General features: G+C 45.3%; 1 protein-coding gene across 1 annotated transcript; it reads right to left on the reverse strand.

The window, feature by feature from the left end:
• Positions 1–16,811: 16,811 nt before the first annotated feature.
• On the reverse strand, positions 16,812–17,475 carry LOC126517614 (uncharacterized). Its single transcript, XM_050167402.3, has one exon. The coding sequence runs from the start codon at positions 17,445–17,447 to the stop codon at positions 16,812–16,814; it is 636 nt and encodes a 211-aa protein (XP_050023359.2). The 5' UTR covers positions 17,448–17,475.
• Positions 17,476–22,456: the final 4,981 nt, after the last annotated feature.

The raw sequence follows: 22,456 nt of genomic DNA on the forward strand, positions 1-22,456 counted from the left end.
CATTGTGTTGCTAGCTAAAAAGCAATGTGATTTGTAACGTCTGGCTAATATTTGTGGACAGGAAGACAACAATTTAGGTTTGAAATTTAGTGTTATGAAATCAGGTGTTACGGTATACAATGAAAACAGTGAACAGACAGTGGAGGTATAGGGCCAAGAAATACCTCGGGTAACAGAATATAAATACCTTGGTATATGGATACACGAAGACAATGGATATATGGAAACACAGGAAAAAAACAGAACAGTAAAGGGGAAGAGAAATGCAGCCATAATGAAGCACAGAACGCAATGGGGATACAATAGGTACGAGGCCCTCTGAGGTATGTGCAAAGGTGTAATGGTTCCAGGACTTACTTTTGGAAATGCGGTTGTTTGCTATAAATCAGGGGTACAATCAGGACTCGACGGGAACCAAAGGTCAGTGGGTCACCTCGCATTGGGCGCTCACGGGAAGGCTACAAATTAAGCTGTGCAGGGTGATATGGGCTGGACTAGTTTTGAAGTGAGGGAAACTCGCAGTAAAATTGAGTATGAAGAATGGCTGAGGAATATGGAAGAAAGTAAATAGGCTGGGAGAGTGTTCAGGTATCTATACAGGAAAAACATTGATTCACAGTGGAGGAAAATAACTAGGAAGCTTACCAGCAATATGCGGTCTGTGGGTGGACAACACAGAAACAAAGAAGGTCAAGCGGAAAGTCAGGGAGGCTGAACTAATCTCATGGGTCGTGGCAATGGAAGAGAAACCTGCCATGAGTAACTATATAAGAGGAAAAAAACGAAATCAGGATAGGAACCATTTATGATAACTCAAAGAGAAGCTCATTACTTTTCAAAGCGAGATCGGGATGCCTTAGAACACGCACCTATAAAGCGAGAGATAAAAAGGAAGAAGCATGTGCTTGCTGCGCTAAAGCTAGAGAAACTATTTAGCATGTTTTATTCGAATGTGAAGTCTACGCAGCGGTCGATTTAGGCACCGCTGGCCTCCTTGAATCCCTTGGGTTCAGAGGGAGTAGTGGTAAAGGAAACATGTTCGCAATAGACATTAGTAAGAGGCGACTGGAGGACTGGTGGAAGAAAAGTAGGGAAACGACATAAGACGGAAACATAGAAAAGCCCAGTTCGCAAAAGGGGATCACAAAATTTGGGCGTGGTAGTTCATAGTGTTTTTTTTCTTTTTTTCATTGTTTAACCTAGGAAGGATGTTAGGCAGTATGGTAGCAAGAGCTTGGTGGTGCAACCCACCACCCCGTTCCAAATCCAAAGGGGGCGCTCATACTGTCCATCCATCCATCCATCCATCCATCCATCCATCCATCCATCCATCCATCCATCCATCCATCCATCCATCCATCCAGTTTTCTTACAAATTTTCTACTACATTTACCGAAGCATTTTTAATACATAAAAAAATGTAGAAAATATTTATAATTGGATATTGTACTCTTTATTAGTAAGCTTACTGTTTTTTTTTTCAATATAAACGCAAATATCGTCCAGAATCATCAACCTTCAACGTGACCTCTTGCCTAGATTTAAAATTTTTACCGGTATTTTCGAGTGCACGGCAGCACGGATTCATTAGTTCGTACACTTAGACTGGTTGCTTCTTTGTTGCTAAAGCTAGTTTATTGCGCTTCGATGTCTCGCGTCATTTAACTTGAGGTGAAGTGACGTCTTTGCAAGCGGACCTGTGCGCCCGAAAGCTACGTTTCGGTTGTGAGCCATGCATATGCACCAAAACGGGAACCGTATTTTGCGACTGAGGACAGCACTACCGGTGAGTCGTTTAATATTGCTGCATGAACACTTATGTAATATTGTTCTCGTTAACTTAGAGGCCTAGACAAGTTAATGAACTAGATGGTGCATTACATATGGGCAGTCAAGACCCTACGTTGCTGTTTCCGAAATAAACATTTAGTTGCGAGGTCATCATTACACACAGATTCACGAAAGAGAAAGCAATATCGGAACGCGCGTCACATTTTTGATCTTGCTGTAGCCGTAGCCATGGGTGACTGAGTAGCCTTATCAGTATATGTCTTTTCGGGTCCGCCTGTAAGTTGTTGCGTTCACAGAACCGAATAACCCTTTGATAAACTGAAGGTAAAGTACTGAATTTAATGTAATAGACACGCATAATTCACCCATATTTTGTACCTTCTGGTTCCAAATGTTGTTTTTGTATTAGTGAAGCGGTGCGTCACGCTCATGCAGAAAATGAATGCATCATTTCTTATAGCCTAATGTATTTCATGCATTTGCTCGTGAAACTAGCAGTGTGATCTCTTCTGGTGTATAAATGAGCCCACAAATATTATTACTTGGGATCCTAATAATACTTAAGCTGTCGATATGCCTTGTAGTTAGGCAGATATCAATTTATGGACACTAGCAATATTTATATACCATGCTGCTAAGCAACCTAAAACAAGCAGGGTACATTTGCAAGTGTTCTGTAGTCACAAACCATTACAATGTATATGTCACACCTTTTCGCATTTTGTATTGCAAAATTGTCCTTATTCAATTTGTGATGCAGCCAAAATATAACTTCCAGGCAAGAGTAATGAGGATGGCACCAGTAGAAGCTGTTGCCTGCTACAACAAGGTTATTGTGTGGACTTGGCTGCTACTACAAGGTAAACAATACCTGGTTCAGAAATAAATGTGCTTTATATATGCTGTATTGGCTTGCTAGTCTTGAGGTAAATGTCATTTGTTTTTAGAAGATGATATGAACGTTTGTTCGTATTTAGATTTCCGCATAATTGGTTAAAACGTAAAAGAAAACACTACATGAGTGTGGATAGTCTCTGCTGTATCTCATGTGACACTTCTGCCCCAACAGAGTCTGCGGCAAACGCATCTTGGTCATCACGGGAGCCCCAATCTACACCAACAGGACGTGGCTGGAGCCGAATTCGCAAGGTTTTACAACACGAACAAAGAAGTCGTTCTAGAAGTATTTGCACGAGAAATCAAATCTACAGACGCCTGTGTCAAAAGTGATAAGAGCCTCTGCCATCATTCCATCAGCACGTATATTGGCCGAGTCACCAGGTACCTCTACAACAAAAATTCTGTCTCTTCAGATGTACCTGCAACAACTCTATCAGCTTGCCCTTCCTTAATGAGCTTCCTGGCCTTGTCAAATACCATTTGTGCCAAGTATATATATTTTTAATGAATGTATGCTTTTACATTTCATATTCTAGTTAGAGATCGTTCCTCTTCCTCGTTCAAACATTAAAGGTCAACCGATTTTTTGTTCATACTTAAGACCAGTCACTGTCTATTAGCATAACATATCTGTAGCAGTATTTTCTAGTGTACCATGCCATGTGCACTTGCTCTTCTGAAATAGCTGATGCGGCACTGGCGTGTGCCTTGCATTAACCTTTGCATCATGTGGCTATGTAGCGCTAAACTTTCCCTAATGTTTCTGGCTTTCAGTGCTTGCAAAGTAAAGTGGCTTCTTTCTTGAATGCAAGCTTTCTCATTCCCATATTTGATTCCTAGTACTGTTCAGGATTGCTATTCTTGCTCGACAGTCTGTGTTTTTACGCAAGCTACATTGAAGTGATTCATTGCGGAATCTTGTTTCGCTGCTGTTGGACTTGGTACTCGCCACTCTGTTACGTTTCTCGTATTTGGAAGCCTGGTCAGTTGCATTGGGAAACAGTCTCTCGACGCAAGCACCTGCTCCTGCAGTACGCACAGTGACACAGGCTCCGAATTTACACGCACCGTGATTGGTGTTCCCCATTCCGTCCTTTCCTGCTGCTGCCATGTGGAAATGTTGCTTGTGGCATTCCTCGGCCATGATTTGCGTCAACTGAGATTATCATACGTGATTACATGGTTCGAAGTGTATGAAGCTGATATCCATGTGGATGGAAAGGCCTGAAAAAGTGGCTGCAAAATGGCGATGCCCACAAAACCGACCATGCCTATATTTAGAGAATGTGGACACGAAGTGTGATTGAGCTTCCACATTAGCTTCCACATTAAATATTAGCGGCACGCGAAAGAACAAAACGAAATGTGCAGGTTGGAAAGGAGGTAAGGCTGAAATGCCGGGTAGTCCATGTCGCCGTGTTAGCTGCGGCAGCAGATGCCTGCGTCACCTCATTGCTTCGCAATGCAAGTTACGGTGACTCCCAAAGAAGGCAGGTAGGGCACTGCCCAATTTGCTTGCCCTGCTGATTGTTGCTCGTTACCAGACCGCCATGTGCAACGACATAAGTAAGCTTTTCAGCGCATCTCGAAATGCCAATTTTGTTTCTGCTCTTGTATGAGAAGGTGCACTGCTTTTCTTCTGCCAATAAAGTCTCATGTCCTGTTCACTCATCTGTGGCTTGTTTGTATGGGCGCCAGTAGAGGCTCCTTGGTCTCCTGGCGATTAGAACGCGCCAGCTATGCGGCAGCAAACGCAATAAGGCATGCCGCATAGGCATCAGGGCAAGAACGGAGCGTACCAGTGCCTGCCATTGGCGAAAAGCGGCCATATTGGATTTGGCTATAAAAAAGTGAACTTCCCCTTCCTGGTTGAGCAACGCCATCTGGTGTCCATCCCGCTAAGTTCCATGCGCTGGCGCTGCTTAATTTCGTACCACTGCGGAAGGTACAGTTTTCCTGTTCTAAAGTTGGTTCTTTATTCTATTAGTACGCGCTTGGGCATGGCTAAGAGCAAGGTCGGGCCGCCTTCTCTGAGCCTTGCGAGGGAGCTGGAGGATTTGAACCATCGTCCCCAAGCGGCGTCTGAACCCCCCATGGATATCGCCGGCTAATGATGGGTGTCTGCCCAAACCTAATCAAAGTCATGTCTAGCCACCGGCGTAGGCATATCCGTCATACCTGGCTTAACGATGATTGTATAACTAAGTATAATAATTGCAGCTAAATCAAAGGATAACCAACTGAACGCAAAACGTAACCAGAATAAACCAAGCTTTCGCTTTGCATATCCAGAGCTAGTTGAGCTAAGCCATAGGCAATTTTTCGTGCTGCTTTCAACAGAGCTTCCTTATTTTTTTGTCCTTGTGCATTATTCAGCCTAACGGGAACCTCGTCCACCCTTGTGGCTCCGCGCTTAGGAATTTTCTCTTCGGCTTTCTTCCACTTGAAATTTCTCAGCACCGGCTCCTTTTCCATCTGGTTCTCTTTTATGCTCGTTTTTTTTATTTCCTCAGCCTCATCGTTGCCTTGGAAATATTCAGCTGGTATTTTTTGGACGTAATTTAGTGCTGCGCCCCTTTCCAGTTTGTTTCCAGCTTCGTCTAGGAAATCTTGTTGTAATGTACCAGACTCCCTGCCTAATAATGTTATGTAGTTGCAAAATATTCTAAGCGGGGCCTTCTTCTTCTCACGTATTTCTGACAAAAAAAAACTTTAAATTCCACCTTTTCTCTAGACTTAAACTAGTTTTGGAACCATTGCTTTTTCTCCCGGTATATTTCGAGTGGTCTCGCTACAATATTCTGTGGCTGCTGCACTTTTTTTGACTGCCTGCGCTCTCGGGATGCTTTCTGTCGTTTGGCGATCGTTTCTCGTATCTCCCTATTCCGGAAGTTTTTCCGTCTCTTTTTTTGTTTTTTTCAACGAGCATGTCCCTTCTCCTTTGTGCTTTTCTGTCGTAATTAGAAGCTCACTATATTTTCACTTTTTGATTGCCCATTTGCGAAGTTCTTCCTCGACTCTTGTGGCTATATTTGTTATTTGTTCAGTGCTCTAATTTGGACTCGCCATTTTGCGCTCTATGCTCTCTTTCTAATCTGCATATCCCATTTTCAATATCATTGGTCCATGGTGGCTCCCTATGCTACTCTACCCTTCCTCGTCAATGACCATTTCTCCCAACATATAAATTTAATTGGTCACCACACACTTATCAGTGCCAAATTACCAGTTTCCGACTTACGACGTCGTCTGCCCATCACACTTAAGTACTGTACTCACGATGACGAGGTGATGTTGCTCACAAAGATATACCGCGGACTTCACATTGTTGTCGGTATAGCCATCTAGATCCGGTGCGTGGGAATTCATGTCACCTAATAACATAATTCCGACATCATTCCAAAAGCCTTAGTATCAATATTTACGCATTCTACTAACTCTTGATTCTTCTCTCTGCATATACTTCCGGTCCAGAAATACGTTACAGCCAGCGAACCTTTCTATACACTGATTGTACCTGTTATTTAAAGATGCTCCTGATATTTTGAATTTACTGTACAACATTCGGCTCCCTGGTGGATGAGCATACAGACTCCCCTCATTTTCATTCTAATTTACTTCTGTTCTATACCTCCCAAATATAAATCTCAAATTGGCGGCTCTTCCGAGTCTCCAAGGTGCGTTTCTGTAACCGCATACACCGCTTTATGTTCTCTATGTAACTCCTCCTAAATCTCCACCCACTTTTCCTTTCTTCTGCCGCCCTGCATGTTTATGAATCCTATTACATGGCGAGCTCTCCTTCATGTTTTCCTCGTTTTTCTGGTATTGACTGGCCTCCTGAGCGCTTGTGCCCCCCCACCCCTAAAAAAATATAAGAACGCGATATGCGGAAGTTACCAGTCCACTTCTCGTCCAAGCCTGTGATTGATGTCGATCCCGTCTCGTTGAAAATCAAAACACTTTCTCATTTCTATGTTTACTTCTACAACCTCCAAACCATTCTTAAGCTTATTGTCCATACAACCTCATTGACAGCTACAGCTACAACGGCTACGTACGTTACTGTCACGTACAGGCACCTCCGGCACCGTGCACACTCCTATCTGCACCTGAGGAGACAGCTCGCGGAAGTCGTCCACCCCCTTCGCCATGTGCTGGTCTAGTCTTGTCCCTTTTCTGTTTCACACGTCGTTTAGCCCAGATGCTACTACGACGATAAAAAAGAATTCTTTTCAACTGGAAAGCGGGCGCGAAATCTCATTTTACGTTCGAGACGGAGATTATTTACATAGTTTACATGCGCACGTGGTTACACATGGCAGGGTTGTCTGAGGTGCATCGCTCGACGAAAGTTTTTACGACGGATCGTGATATGAGTCTAGGTTACGAGGCAACCATTCCCGTTGTTGATGGTTTCAGTCAGCCGATGCGAATTTTATCATCGACTGACAGGCGTTTCGCAAGTTCGAATGGAGCATACCTAACGGTTAAAATTGAATCCTTTAGAAGTGGAAAGCAGGGTCAAAATCTGATTTTACGTTCGATACAGACAGTATTTACATAGGTGATTTGCACACATGGTTACACGCGGCAGTATTGTCTGAGCTGCATCAGTCAACGAAAGTTGTTACGAAGCATCGTGATATGAGTCTGGGTTACGAGGCCGCCATTTCCGTGCTTGATGTGGGCAGTTGGCAGAAGAGAAACTTAGCATCGTGTGAAAGGCGTTTCGCAAGGTCCAACGCAGGCTTCCAACCACGCGTAAAATTGAATGCCTTAGAACTGGAAAGCAGGCTCGAACTATCAATTTACGTTCCATAAGGAGAATATTTACATAGCTGACTTGCGCAGATGGTTACACATGGCAGTATTGTCTGAGGCGCATCGCTCGACGAAAGCTGTTACGACGCAATGTGATCTGAATCTAGGTTACGAGGCAGCCATTTACGTGCTTATTGTTGGCAGTCGGCCGATGCGAATTGTGGCATCGACTGACGGGCGTTTCGCAAGGTCCCACGTAGGCTTCCTACAACGCGTAAAATTGAATCCTTTACAGCTAGGAAGCGGGCTCCAAATATCATTTTACGTTCGATACGGAGGTTATTTACATAGTTGACTTGCGCACATGATTACACATGGCAGTGTTCTCTAAGGCGCATCACTCGACGAAAGTTGTTACCACGCAATGTGATCTGAATCTAGGTTACGAGGCAGCCATTGCCATGCTTGTTGTTGGCAGTCGGCCTATGCGAATTGTAGCATCGACTGACGGGCGTTTCGCAAGGTATAGCGCAGGCTTCCTACAACGCGTAAAATTGAATCCTTTACAGCTGGGAAGCGGGCTGCAAATCTGATTTTTCGTTTTATACGGAAATTTTTTAATAGTTACCTTCCGCACATGATTACACGTGGCAGTATTGTCTGAGGCGCATCGCTCGACGAAAGTTGTTACCACGCAATGTGATCTGAATCTAGGTTACGAGGCAGCCATTTCCGTGCTTGTTGTCGGCATTCGGTTGATGCAAATTGTAGCATCGACTGGCGGGCGTTTCGCAAGGTCTAACGCAGGCGTCCTACAAAGCATAAAATTGGATCCTTTACAGCTGGGAAGCGGGCTGCAAATCTTATTTTACGTTTTATACGGAAATTTTTATATAGTTACCTTCCGCACATGATTACACGTGGCAGTATTGTCTGAGGCGCATCGCTCGACGAAAGCTGTTACGACGCAATGTGATCTGAATCAAGGTTACGAGGCAGCCATTTCCGTTCTTGATGCTGGCAGTCGACCGATGCGAATTGTAGCATCGGCTGACGGGTGTTTCGCAAGGTCTAATGCAGGCTTAATACAACGCGTAAAATATAATCCTTTACAGCTATGAAGCGGGCTCCAAATCTCATCTCACGTTCTATACGCAGATTACATACATAGTTGACTTGCGCGAATGATTGCACGTAGCAGTATTGTCTGAGGCGCATCGCTCGACGTATATCGTTACGACGCAATGTGATCTGAATCAAGGTTACGAGGCAGCCATTACAGGGCTTGTTGTTGGCAATCAGCCGAAGCGAATTGTAGCATCGACTGACGGGCGTTTCGCAAGGTCTAACGCAGGCTTCCTACAACGCGTAAAATTGAATGCTTTTGAACTGGAATGCGGGCTCGAAATCTCATTTTATGTTCGACACGGAGATTATATGCATAGTTGACTTGCGCGCATGATTGCACGTGGCAGTATTGTCTGAGGCGCATCGCTCGACGAAAGTTGTTACGACGCAATGTGATCTGAATCAAGGTTACGAGGCAGCAATTTCCGTGCTTATTGTTGGCAGTCGGCCGAAGCGAATTGTAGCATCGACTGACGGGCGTTTCGCAAGGTCTAACGCAGGCTTCCTACAACGCGTAAAATTGAATCCTTTACAGCTGGGAAGCGGGCTGCAAATCTGATTTTACGTTTTATACGGAAATTTATATATAGTTACCTTCCGCACATGATTGCACGTGGCAGTATTGTCTGAGGCGCATCGCTCGACGTAAATCGTTACGACGCAATATGATCTGAATCAAGGTTACGAGGCAGCCATTACAGGGCTTGTTGTTGGCAGTCGGCCGAAGCGAATTGTAGCATCGACTGACGGGCGTTTCGCAAGGTCTAACGCAGGCTTCCTACAACGCGTAAAATTGAATCCTTTTGAACGAGAAAGTGGGCTCGAAACCTCATTTTACGTTCGATACGGAGATTATTTACATAGTTGACTTGCGCACATGATTACACGTGGCAGTATTGTCTGAGGCGCATCGCTCGACGTAAGTCATTACGACGCAATGTGATCTGAATCAAGGTTACGAGGCAGCCATTTCCGCGATTGTTGTTGGCAGTCGGCCGAAGCGAATTGTAGCATCGACTGACGGGCGTTTCGCAAGGTCTAACGCAGGCTTCCTACAACGCGTAAAATTGAATCCTTTTGAACGAGAAAGTGGGCTCGAAATGTCATTTTACGTTCGATACGGAGATTATTTACATAGTTGACTTGCGCACATGATTACACGTGGCAGTATTGTCTGAGGCGCATCGCTCGACGAAAGTTGTTACGACGCAATGTGATCTGAATCAAGGTTACGAGGCAGCCATTACAGGGCTTGTTGTTGGGAGTCGGCCGAAGCGAATTGTAGCATCGACTGACGGGCGTTTCGCAAGGTCTAACGCAGGCTTCCTACAACGCGTAAAATTGAATGCTTTTGAACGGGAAAGTGGGCTCGAAATCTCATTTTACGTTCGATACGGAGATTATTTACATAGTTGACTTGCGCACATGATTACACGTGGCAGTATTGTCTGAGGCGCATCGCTCGACGTAAGTCGTTACGACGCAATGTGATCTGAATCAAGGTTACGAGGCAGCCATTACAGGGCTTGTTGTTGGCAGTCGGCCGAAGCGAATTGTAGCATCGACTGACGGGCGTTTCGCAAGGTCTAACGCAGGCTTCCTACAACGCGTAAAATTGAATGCTTTTGAACGGGAAAGTGGGTTCGAAATCTCATTTTACGTTCGATACGGAGATTATTTACATAGTTGACTTGCGCGAATGATTACACGTGGCAGTGTTGTCTAAGGCGCATCGCTCGACGAAAGTTGTTACGACGCAATGTGATCTGAATCAAGGTTACGAGGCAGCCATTACAGGGCTTGTTGTTGGCAGTCGGCCGAAGCGAATTGTAGCATCGACTGACGGGCGTTTCGCAAGGTCTAACGCAGGCTTCCTACAACGCGTAAAATTGAATGCTTTTGAACGGGAAAGTGGGCTCGAAATCTCATTTTACGTTCGATACGGAGATTATTTACATAGTTGACTTGCGCACATGATTACACGTGGCAGTATTGTCTGAGGCGCATCGCTCGACGAAAGTTGTTACGACGCAATGTGATCTGAATCAAGGTTACGAGGCAGCCATTACAGGGCTTGTTGTTGGCAGTCGGCCGAAGCGAATTGTAGCATCGACTGACGGGCGTTTCGCAAGGTCTAACGCAGGCTTCCTACAACGCGTAAAATTGAATGCTTTTGAACGGGAAAGTGGGCTCGAAATCTCATTTTACGTTCGATACGGAGATTATTTACATAGTTGACTTGCGCGAATGATTACACGTGGCAGTATTGTCTAAGGCGCATCGCTCGACGAAAGTTGTTACGACGCAATGTGATCTGAATCAAGGTTACGAGGCAGCCATTACAGGGCTTGTTGTTGGCAGTCGGCCGAAGCGAATTGTAGCATCGACTGACGGGCGTTTCGCAAGGTCTAACGCAGGCTTCCTACAACGCGTAAAATTGAATGCTTTTGAACGGGAAAGTGGGCTCGAAATCTCATTTTACGTTCGATACGGAGATTATTTACATAGTTGACTTGCGCGAATGATTACACGTGGCAGTATTGTCTAAGGCGCATCGCTCGACGAAAGTTGTTACGACGCAATGTGATCTGAATGAAGGTTACGAGGCAGCCATTACAGGGCTTGTTGTTGGCAGTCGGCCGAAGCGAATTGTAGCATCGACTGACGGGCGTTTCGCAAGGTCTAACGCAGGCTTCCTACAACGCGTAAAATTGAATGCTTTTGAACGGGAAAGTGGGCTCGAAATCTCATTTTACGTTCGATACGGAGATTATTTACATAGTTGACTTGCGCACATGATTACACGTGGCAGTATTGTCTGAGGCGCATCGCTCGACGAAAGTTGTTACGACGCAATGTGATCTGAATCAAGGCTACGAGGCAGCCATTTCCGCGATTGTTGTTGGCAGTCGGCCGAAGCGAATTGTAGCATCGACTGACGGGCGTTTCGCAAGGTCTAACGCAGGCTTCCTACAACGCGTAAAATTGAATCCTTTTGAACGAGAAAGTGGGCTCGAAATGTCATTTTACGTTCGATACGGAGATTATTTACATAGTTGACTTGCGCACATGATTACACGTGGCAGTATTGTCTGAGGCGCATCGCTCGACGTAAGTCGTTACGACGCAATGTGATCTGAATCAAGGTTACGAGGCAGCCATTACAGGGCTTGTTGTTGGCAGTCGGCCGAAGCGAATTGTAGCATCGACTGACGGGCGTTTCGCAAGGTCTAACGCAGGCTTCCTACAACGCGTAAAATTGAATGCTTTTGAACGGGAAAGTGGGCTCGAAATCTCATTTTACGTTCGATAGGGAGATTATTTACATAGTTGACTTGCGCGAATGATTACACGTGGCAGTATTGTCTAAGGCGCATCGCTCGACGAAAGTTGTTACGACGCAATGTGATCTGAATCAAGGTTACGAGGCAGCCATTACAGGGCTTGTTGTTGGCAGTCGGCCGAAGCGAATTGTAGCATCGACTGACGGGCGTTTCGCAAGGTCTAACGCAGGCTTCCTACAACGCGTAAAATTGAATGCTTTTGAACGGGAAAGTGGGCTCGAAATCTCATTTTACGTTCGATACGGAGATTATTTACATAGTCGACTTGCGCACATGATTACACGTGGCAGTATTGTCTGAGGCGCATCGCTCGACGTAAGTCTTTACGACGCAATGTGATCTGAATCAAGGTTACGAGGCAGCCATTACAGGGCTTGTTGTTGGCAGTCGGCCGAAGCGAATTGTAGCATCGACTGACGGGCGTTTCGCAAGGTCTAACGCAGGCTTCCTACAACGCGTAAAATTGAATGCTTTTGAACGGGAAAGTGGGCTCGAAATCTCATTTTACGTTCGATACGGAGATTATTTACATAGTTGACTTGCGCGAATGATTACACGTGGCAGTATTGTCTAAGGCGCATCGCTCGACGAAAGTTGTTACGACGCAATGTGATCTGAATCAAGGTTACGAGGCAGCCATTACAGGCTTGTTGTTGGCAGTCGGCCGAAGCGAATTGTAGCATCGACTGACGGGCGTTTCGCAAGGTCTAACGCAGGCTTCCTACAACGCGTAAAATTGAATGCTTTTGAACGGGAAAGTGGGCTCGAAATCTCATTTTACGTTCGATACGGAGATTATTTACATAGTTGACTTGCGCACATGATTACACGTGGCAGTATTGTCTGAGGCGCATCGCTCGACGTAAGTCTTTACGACGCAATGTGATCTGAATCAAGGTTACGAGGCAGCCATTACAGGGCTTGTTGTTGGCAGTCGGCCGAAGCGAATTGTAGCATCGACTGACGGGCGTTTCGCAAGGTCTAACGCAGGCTTCCTACAACGCGTAAAATTGAATGCTTTTGAACGGGAAAGTGGGCTCGAAATCTCATTTTACGTTCGATACGGAGATTATTTACATAGTTGACTTGCGCGAATGATTACACGTGGCAGTATTGTCTAAGGCGCATCGCTCGACGAAAGTTGTTACGACGCAATGTGATCTGAATCAAGGTTACGAGGCAGCCATTACAGGGCTTGTTGTTGGCAGTCGGCCGAAGCGAATTGTAGCATCGACTGACGGGCGTTTCGCAAGGTCTAACGCAGGCTTCCTACAACGCGTAAAATTGAATGCTTTTGAACGGGAAAGTGGGCTCGAAATCTCATTTTACGTTCGATACGGAGATTATTTACATAGTTAACTTGCGCACATGATTACACGTGGCAGTATTGCCTGAGGCGCATCGCTCGACGTAAGTCGTTACGACGCAATGTGATCTGAATCAAGGTTACGAGGCAGCCATTACAGGGCTTGTTGTTGGCAGTCGGCCGAAGCGAATTGTAGCATCGACTGACGGGCGTTTCGCAAGGTCTAACGCAGGCTTCCTACAACGCGTAAAATTGAATGCTTTTGAACGGGAAAGTGGGCTCGAAATCTTATTTTACGTTCGATACGGAGATTATTTACACAGTTGAATTGCGCACATGATTACACGTGGCATTATTGTCTGAGGCGCATCGCTCGACGAAAGTTGTTACGACGCAATGTGATCTGAATCAAGGTTACGAGGCAGCCATTTCCGCGATTGTTGTTGGCAGTCGGCCGAAGCGAATTGTAGCATCGACTGACGGGCGTTTCGCAAGGTCTAACGCAGGCTTCGTACAACGCGTAAATTGAATGCTTTTGAACGGGAAAGTGGGCTCGAAATCTCATTTTACGTTCGATACGGAGATTATTTACATAGTTGACTTGCGTGCATGATTACACGTGGCAGTATTGTCTGAGGCGCATCGCTCGACGAAAGTCGTTACGACGCAATGTGATCTGAATCAAGGTTACGAGGCAGCCATTACAGGGCTTGTTGTTGGCAGTCGGCCGAAGCGAATTGTAGCATCGACTGACGGGCGTTTCGCAAGGTCTAACGCAGGCTTCGTACAACGCGTAAAATTGAATGCTTTTGAACGGGAAAGTGGGCTCGAAATCTCATTTTACGTTCGATACGGAGATTATTTACATAGTTGACTTGCGTGCATGATTACACGTGGCAGTATTGTCTGAGGCGCATTGCTCGACGAAAATTGTTACGACGCAATGTGATCTGAATCAAGGTTACGAGGCAGCCATTACAGGGCTTGTTGTTGGCAGTCGGCCGAAGCGAATTGTAGCATCGACTGACGGGCGTTTCGCAAGGTCTAACGCAGGCTTCCTACAACGCGTAAAATTGAATGCTTTTGAACGGGAAAGTGGGCTCGAAATCTCATTTTACGTTCGATACGGAGATTATTTACATAGTTGACTTGCGCACATGATTACACGTGGCAGTATTGTCTGAGGCGCATCGCTCGACGTAAGTCTTTACGACGCAATGTGATCTGAATCAAGGTTACGAGGCAGCCATTACAGGGCTTGTTGTTGGCAGTCGGCCGAAGCGAATTGTAGCATCGACTGACGGGCGTTTCGCAAGGTCTAACGCAGGCTTCCTACAACGCGTAAAATTGAATGCTTTTGAACGGGAAAGTGGGCTCGAAATCTCATTTTACGTTCGATACGGAGATTATTTACATAGTTGACTTGCGCGAATGATTACACGTGGCAGTATTGTCTAAGGCGCATCGCTCGACGAAAGTTGTTACGACGCAATGTGATCTGAATCAAGGTTACGAGGCAGCCATTACAGGGCTTGTTGTTGGCAGTCGGCCGAAGCGAATTGTAGCATCGACTGACGGGCGTTTCGCAAGGTCTAACGCAGGCTTCCTACAACGCGTAAAATTGAATGCTTTTGAACGGGAAAGTGGGCTCGAAATCTCATTTTACGTTCGATACGGAGATTATTTACATAGTTAACTTGCGCACATGATTACACGTGGCAGTATTGTCTGAGGCGCATCGCTCGACGTAAGTCGTTACGACGCAATGTGATCTGAATCAAGGTTACGAGGCAGCCATTACAGGGCTTGTTGTTGGCAGTCGGCCGAAGCGAATTGTAGCATCGACTGACGGGCGTTTCGCAAGGTCTAACGCAGGCTTCGTACAACGCGTAAAATTGAATGCTTTTGAACGGGAAAGTGGGCTCGAAATCTCATTTTACGTTCGATACGGAGATTATTTACATAGTTGACTTGCGTGCATGATTACACGTGGCAGTATTGTCTGAGGCGCATCGCTCGACGAAAGTTGTTACGACACAATGTGATCTGAATCAAGGTTACGAGGCAGCCATTTCCGCGATTGTTGTTGGCAGTCGGCCGAAGCGAATTGTAGCATCGACTGACGGGCGTTTCGCAAGGTCTAACGCAGGCTTCGTACAACGCGTAAAATTGAGTGCTTTTGAACGGGAAAGTGGGCTCGAAATCTCATTTTACGTTCGATACGGAGATTATTTACATAGTTGACTTGCGCACATGATTACACGTGGCAGTATTGTCTGAGGCGCATTGCTCGACGAAAATTGTTACGACGCAATGTGATCTGAATCAAGGTTACGAGGCAGCCATTACAGGGCTTGTTGTTGGCAGTCGGCCGAAGCGAATTGTAGCATCGACTGACGGGCGTTTCGCAAGGTCTAACGCAGGCTTCCTACAACGCGTAAAATTGAATGCCTTTGAACGGGAAAGTGGGCTCGAAATTTCATTTTACGTTCGATACGGAGATTATTTACATAGTCGACTTGCGCACATGATTACACGTGGCAGTATTGTCTGAGGCGCATCGCTGGACGAAAGTCGTTACGACGCAATGTGATCTGAATCAAGGTTTCGAGGCAGCCATTTCCGCGCTTGTTGTTGGCAGTCGGCCGAAGCGAATTGTAGCATCGACTGACGGGCGTTTCACAAGGTCTAACGCAGGCTTCGTACAACGCGTAAAATTGAATGCTTTTGAACGGGAAAGTGGGCTCGAAATCTCATTTTACGTTCGATACGGAGATTATTTACATAGTTTACTTGCGCACATGATTTCACGTGGCAGTATTGTCTGAGGCGCATTGCTCGACGAAAGTTGTTACGACGCAATGTGATCTGAATCAAGGTTACGAGGCAGCCATTACAGGGCTTGTTGTTGGCAGTCGGCCGAAGCGAATTGTAGCATCGACTGACGGGTGTTTCGCAAGGTCTAACGCAGGCTTCGTACAACGCGTAAAATTGAATCCTTTTGAACGGGAAAGTGGGCTCGAAATCTCATTTTACGTTCGATACGGAGATTATTTACATAGTTGACTTGCGCGCATGATTGCACGTGGCAGTATTGTCTGAGGCGCATCGCTCGACGTAAGTCGTTACGACGCAATGTGATCTGAATCAAGGTTTCGAGGCAGCCATTTCCGCGCTTGTTGTTGGCAGTCGGCCGAAGCGAATTGTAGCATCGACTGACGGGCGTTTCGCAAGGTCTAACGCAGGCTTCCTACAACGCGTAAAATTGAATGCTTTTGAACGGGAAAGTGGGCTCGAAATTTCATTTTTTTTTTTTATTCAGATACCCTAAAGGCCCTTACGGGCATTACATAGGGGGGGGGGGGGGGGGGTTAACAACAGGATATTTCAAACACAATTAGGGGGGGGGAAGGCAATATAGAACACCGTGGTAAAGATCACAGAATACAACAAGAAAATATAAAAAGAAAGAAAGGAAAGAGAATTGCATACATGATGAAAAACAAAGAACAACAACAATACTCCGTACAAACTATGTAGATACACTTACAATGCGTCAAAGGCATAAAATTCTGCTTTTACCCAACACGCGTAAAACTGCACTTCAAATTACTTACAAATGAGTCATGATCACGTATAGAAGCAATTTCTTTTGGCAGCTTATTCCAGTGATGAATAGCTAGAAAGAGCGGTGATTGTCGCAGGAGATTCGTACGCGCAAACATGGGACGCACTTTGAAGGGATGGTCGAGGCGGGGGAAAATTTTTTGTGGGGGTTTGATATGGGAGGCTGTAAAGGATGACGGGGTATGATACAATCTGTGGAAGTGGGAAAGTAGTGCTAACAGTCGTCGTGTTTCTAGAGACGGTAATTGGAGGGACTCTTTGATAGCCGTGATGCTGGATGTTCTAGAGTATGTTTTAGTGATGAAGCGTGCTGCTTTATTTTGTAAAGATTCCAGCTTGTTTATTAGGTAAGTCTGATTTGGATTCCATATTATGGAAGCGTATTCAATCTTTGAGCGAACTAGAGCTGTGTAAGCTAATAATTTAGTTGACTGATTTGCTAAATACAAATTTCGCCTAATGAATCCAAGTGTTTTATTTGCTTTCGAAATTATTTCATCAATGTGATCATTCCATGTAAGGTTAGAAGTTAAATGGACTCCCAAATATTTTAATGTAGACACATTCTCTATGCATATGCTGTTCATAAAATATGAACTTAAGTGAACGTTACTGGCTCTGGTAAATGTCATTGTTTTTGTTTTAGAAACATTAATTTCCATTTGCCATTGCTCGCACCAAAGTGAAATTTTGTGTAGGTCGGCCTGTAAAATATTAGTGTCTTCAGGGGTGATAATTTGTCTGTAAAGAACGCAGTCATCTGCAAACAATCGAACTGTTGAGGTCAGGTTGTTACTGATGTCATTAATGTAAATTAAGAATAAGATTGGGCCATGTACGGATCCCTGAGGAACGCCAGATTTAACTTCTGCTAAAGCGGAAAAGTGATCATTTACGGAAACAAATTGGTAGCGATTGGTTAAAAAACTTGAGATCCAATTAACAATTTTATCATGTATGTTAAGCCGGCTAAGTTTCATCATTAAGCGAGTATGGGGAACTTTATCGAATGCTTTCTTGAAGTCAATAAATATGGCATCGATTTTTATGGAATCGTGAACAGCTTGATGAAGATCAGTTATAAGTTCGAAAAGCTGTGTTTCACAAGAGCGTCCTTTCTGAAATCCATGTTGATTGTTAGAAAAAAAGTTATGTTCAGATAAATATTTCATAACTGCGGAAGATATGATATGCTCAAGTAATTTACATGGAATACTAGTCAAGGATATAGGTCTATAGTTTGAGGGCACTGATCGGTCACCTGATTTGTAAATGGGAGTGATACGACCGACCTTCCAGTCATCTGGTACAATTCCTGTATCTAATGATTGCTGGAAAAGGGTGGCTAATATGGGAGATATTATAGGTTTAGTCATTTTAAGCATCTTTGTGCAGATGCCGTCTGGACCTGGCGCTGAGTTATTCGAAAGTCGATCGATGGCCGATTCTATTCCCTCTGGTGTAATTATGAGATCATTCATAGATGAGTTAATTGAAGGAAACGTGAGGTCAGGTGGAATTGGATTTTCGTTTGTGAATACAGAGCTGAAAAACGAGTTTAATTCAGTCGCAGCTTCAGATGGTGAGAGTAGCACACCGTTATTAACGATTGGTATAGTGGATTGAGAAGAGTGTTTAGGGTTAATTACTTTCCAAAACTTTTTCGGATTGTTCATTATCATGCTGACGATGTCACCGTTAAAAAACTTGTCTTTAGATGCTTCAATTTCAGCTTTACATTTATTTGATTGTTCTCGGTATCGCTGCCAATCACCATCCGAGTGGGACAACTTAGCTTTAGAGTAAAGGCGTTTGTTTTTATTTATTGCTCTCTTCACTTGGGACGTGAACCATGTGCTCTGTGTTGATGACGTTATTCTAATTTTGGGGACGTGCTTTTGTTTCAGTTCAATAAGCTTCCTTCGGATAGCGAGCCAGTTATCATTTGTATTGCGATAAGCCATGGTTTCCAAGAACCACACAGAAAAATATGACAGCTCTGTAAGAATCGCATCGATATTTGCACGGGAGTAATCGTAAATAGATTTCGTTGCCTTTTCTTGTTTACTACTTTGTAATTGGTATTCACAGTGTACTACGTTGTGGTCGCTAATACGTTCAAGGACGTGAACAAGCATATTTTCCGGTTCGGTTGTGAGGACTAGATCTAGAATAGCGTTTCCACGTGTTGGTTTGCAAACTATTTGATGCAGATCAAATGAACAAAGAACATCGAGAAATTCCTTGCATTCGCTCTCCCTTGCGCAACCTAGGGGCGTACACGTCTGCCAATTTATTGTGGGGTAGTTGAAATCGCCCGCAAGGATTATAGGTGAAGTTGGATACTTGTCTTGGATTAAAGTTAGGGAATGATTAAGATTCTCGATGAATTCAGAAGTAGCATCAGGCGGACGGTAACAGACCCCGACTGCGCAAGTCACAGAGGGGCAGACCTGAAGTGAAATCCACAAAATTTCAATATTTGACTGTGTGTCAACAACGCGAGCACATAGATTAGATTTCACGGCAGCTACAACACCGCCTCCCCGTGCGCCCACCCTATCATTTCTAAATATAGTAAAGTTTCTAGAGAGCGACAGCTCGTTGTCCCCAATATCGGGTGTAAGCCAAGTTTCTGTCCCAAGAACAATATCTACAGAACAAGCCTCAATAAATGCACATAGCTGGTCTTGTTTGTGGAACATGCTTCGAAAGTTGCACAGCAGGAGTGACAATGAATCACCTTGATTAGCATGACTGTGTCAATCATTCTGGTTGGTTTCGTCCCCTCGTGCGCCAACAGTAGGTTGCTCACTCAGCCGACATACTTCGGCTTCATTGCGCGTTGAAAGACAGGTTACTTTGTTTTGTGATGAATCAAAGGTCTAACATTTGCTTCCAAGAAGAAGTTTATCGTAGACCACAGTATATTTTTCGTTAGGCTTACGTACTTCGCGAGCGAAATCTCTGAGTTTTTTCCTGATGAGCTGCATTCGGGTCGAGAAATCTTCTTCAATCCACACGCGTGGCTTCTGCAGGTCCTTTAATTTGGAAGCATTTCTTAAAATGATGTTCTTGTCTTTAAAACTCAGAAATTTCACGACAATTGGTCGGATATGACCTGCTTTAGGTCGACCTATTCTGTGGGCTCGCTCTATTTCGCCTGCATTGAAGCCTAGCTTAGCTAACACGAACTGGTTGATGATGCGTTCAGTGTCAACCCATGTTTCTTTTGGTTCTTCCGGGATTCCCTTAAATATTAGGTTATTTCTGCGCATACGGTTATTTAGGTCATCAACAACCCGATTGGCCTGCTCCAACTGTTTAGTTTCTATGGTCTTCAGCTGCTCTTCCGATTCCTGAACGACTGAGTTAACGGTGGTGACGTCATGACACAGGTTATCAACTGCTTTTAGTCGCTCTTCGACACCACTGAGTCGCCTTTTGATGTCAGTGACGCTCGTTTGAATATCCTTTAGTTTGTTTGAAGTATCTTTCTGAAATTTTTCATTTGACAACGTTAACTCTTTAACAAGCGCGAGAACTTGGTCCACCTTATCCGGGCCTGGGTTGGTCTCTACGTCGCCAGCGCAGAGTATCAAATGAGCAATACAAAACAAAACCAAGGAACAGCGTCCACCCATGCGCCAGCAACTAGGCCTGCCTTGGCTTAGGCCAAGGCAGGCCTAAGCCATATTGGCGAACAACCACTGGCAAAATGGCCATGCGCTACAAAGCGGCCTATCCGCGCACGGTAAGTACACAGATCAATGCCCATGGTGAATCAAACGACACTCGGGATTTGCAGCCTAAACAGTACCGAACTTGAAGAAGCTCTTGTCACAACCCACTCACCTATGAACATGAAACAACAATGCGTGAGCTGCGAACAGTCGGCTGCAAATCCCGTTCGGTGCTTGTGGACGATCCCTTTTGTAGGCGACTGAGTGGAGGGCGCTGCGTGCGATGTCAGCCGCTTCTGCGTGGGTTGGGGCGCAGATCGCCTGCGCGATGGAAGGCGATCAGGCTGTAGCCACGAGGCAGCTCGGCAGGTGGTCCGATGACCAGCTATCAGCTTGGAGCGCCACAATCTTCGTGTCGTCGCTTGGTCGCTTGCTTCTCGAAATTGTCAGAGCCTATGAACATGAAACAACAATGCGTGAGCTGCGAACAGTCGGCTGCAAATCCCGTTCGGTGCTTGTGGACGATCCCTTTTGTAGGCGACTGAGTGGAGGGCGCTGCGTGCGATGTCAGCCGCTTCTGCGTGGGTTGGGGCGCAGATCGCCTGCGCGATGGAAGGCGATCAGGCTGTAGCCACGAGGCAGCTCGGTAGGTGGTCCGATGACCAGCTATCAGCTTGGAGCGCCACAATCTTCGTGTCGTCGCTTGGTCGCTTGCTTCTCGAAATTGTCAGAGCCTATGAACATGAAACAACAATGCGTGAGCTGCGAACAGTCGGCTGCAAATCCGTTCGATACGGAGATTATTTACATAGTTGACTTGCGCACATGATTACACGTGGCAGTATTGTCTGAGGCGCATTGCTCGACGAAAGTTGTTACGACGCAATGTGATCTGAATCAAGGTTTCGAGGCAGCCATTTCCGCGCTTGTTGTTGGCAGTCGGCCGAAGCGAATTGTAGCATCGACTGACGGGCGTTTCACAAGGTCTAACGCAGGCTTCGTACAACGCGTAAAATTGAATGCTTTTGAACGGGAAAGTGGGCTCGAAATCTCATTTTACGTTCGATACGGAGATTATTTACATAGTTGACTTGCGCGCATGATTGCACGTGGCAGTATTGTCTGAGGCGCATCGCTCGACGTAAGTCGTTACGACGCAATGTGATCTGAATCAAGGTTTCGAGGCAGCCATTTCCGCGCTTGTTGTTGGCAGTCGGCCGAAGCGAATTGTAGCATCGACTGACGGGCGTTTCACAAGGTCTAACGCAGGCTTCGTACAACGCGTAAAATTGAATGCTTTTGAACGGGAAAGTGGGCTCGAAATCTCATTTTACGTTCGATACGGAGATTATTTACATAGTTGACTTGCGCGCATGATTGCACGTGGCAGTATTGTCTGAGGCGCATCGCTCGACGTAAGTCGTTACGACGCAATGTGATCTGAATCAAGGTTTCGAGGCAGCCATTTCCGCGCTTGTTGTTGGCAGTCGGCCGAAGCGAATCGTAGCATCGACTGACGGGCGTTTCGCAAGGTCTAACGCAGGCTTCCTACAACGCGTAAAATTGAATGCTTTTGAACGGCAAAGCTGGATTGAAATCTCATTTTACGTTCGCTACGGAGATTATTTACATAGTTGACTTGCGCACATGATTACACGTGGCAGTATTGTCTGAGGCGCATCGCTCGACGTAAGTTGTTACGACGCAATGTGATCTGAATCAAGGTTACGAGGCAGCCATTTCCGCGCTTGTTGTTGGCAGTCGGCCGAAGCGAATTGTAGCATCGACTGACGGGCGTTTCCGAAGGTCTAACGCAGGCTTCCTACAACGCGTAAAATTGAATAATTTTGAACGGCAAAACGGGATCGAAATCTCATTTTACGTTCGCTACGGAGATTATTTACATAGTTGAC

Source organism: Dermacentor andersoni, unplaced genomic scaffold, assembly GCF_023375885.2.
Source record: "Dermacentor andersoni unplaced genomic scaffold, qqDerAnde1_hic_scaffold ctg00000039.1, whole genome shotgun sequence".
Classification (NCBI taxonomy): domain Eukaryota; kingdom Metazoa; phylum Arthropoda; class Arachnida; order Ixodida; family Ixodidae; genus Dermacentor; species Dermacentor andersoni.

What these genes read in the sequence shown, in the direction of transcription:
- LOC126517614 (XM_050167402.3), bottom strand. Translation starts at nt 17,447, where the DNA reads ATGAACAGCATATGCATAGAGAATGTGTCTACATTAAAATATTTGGGA.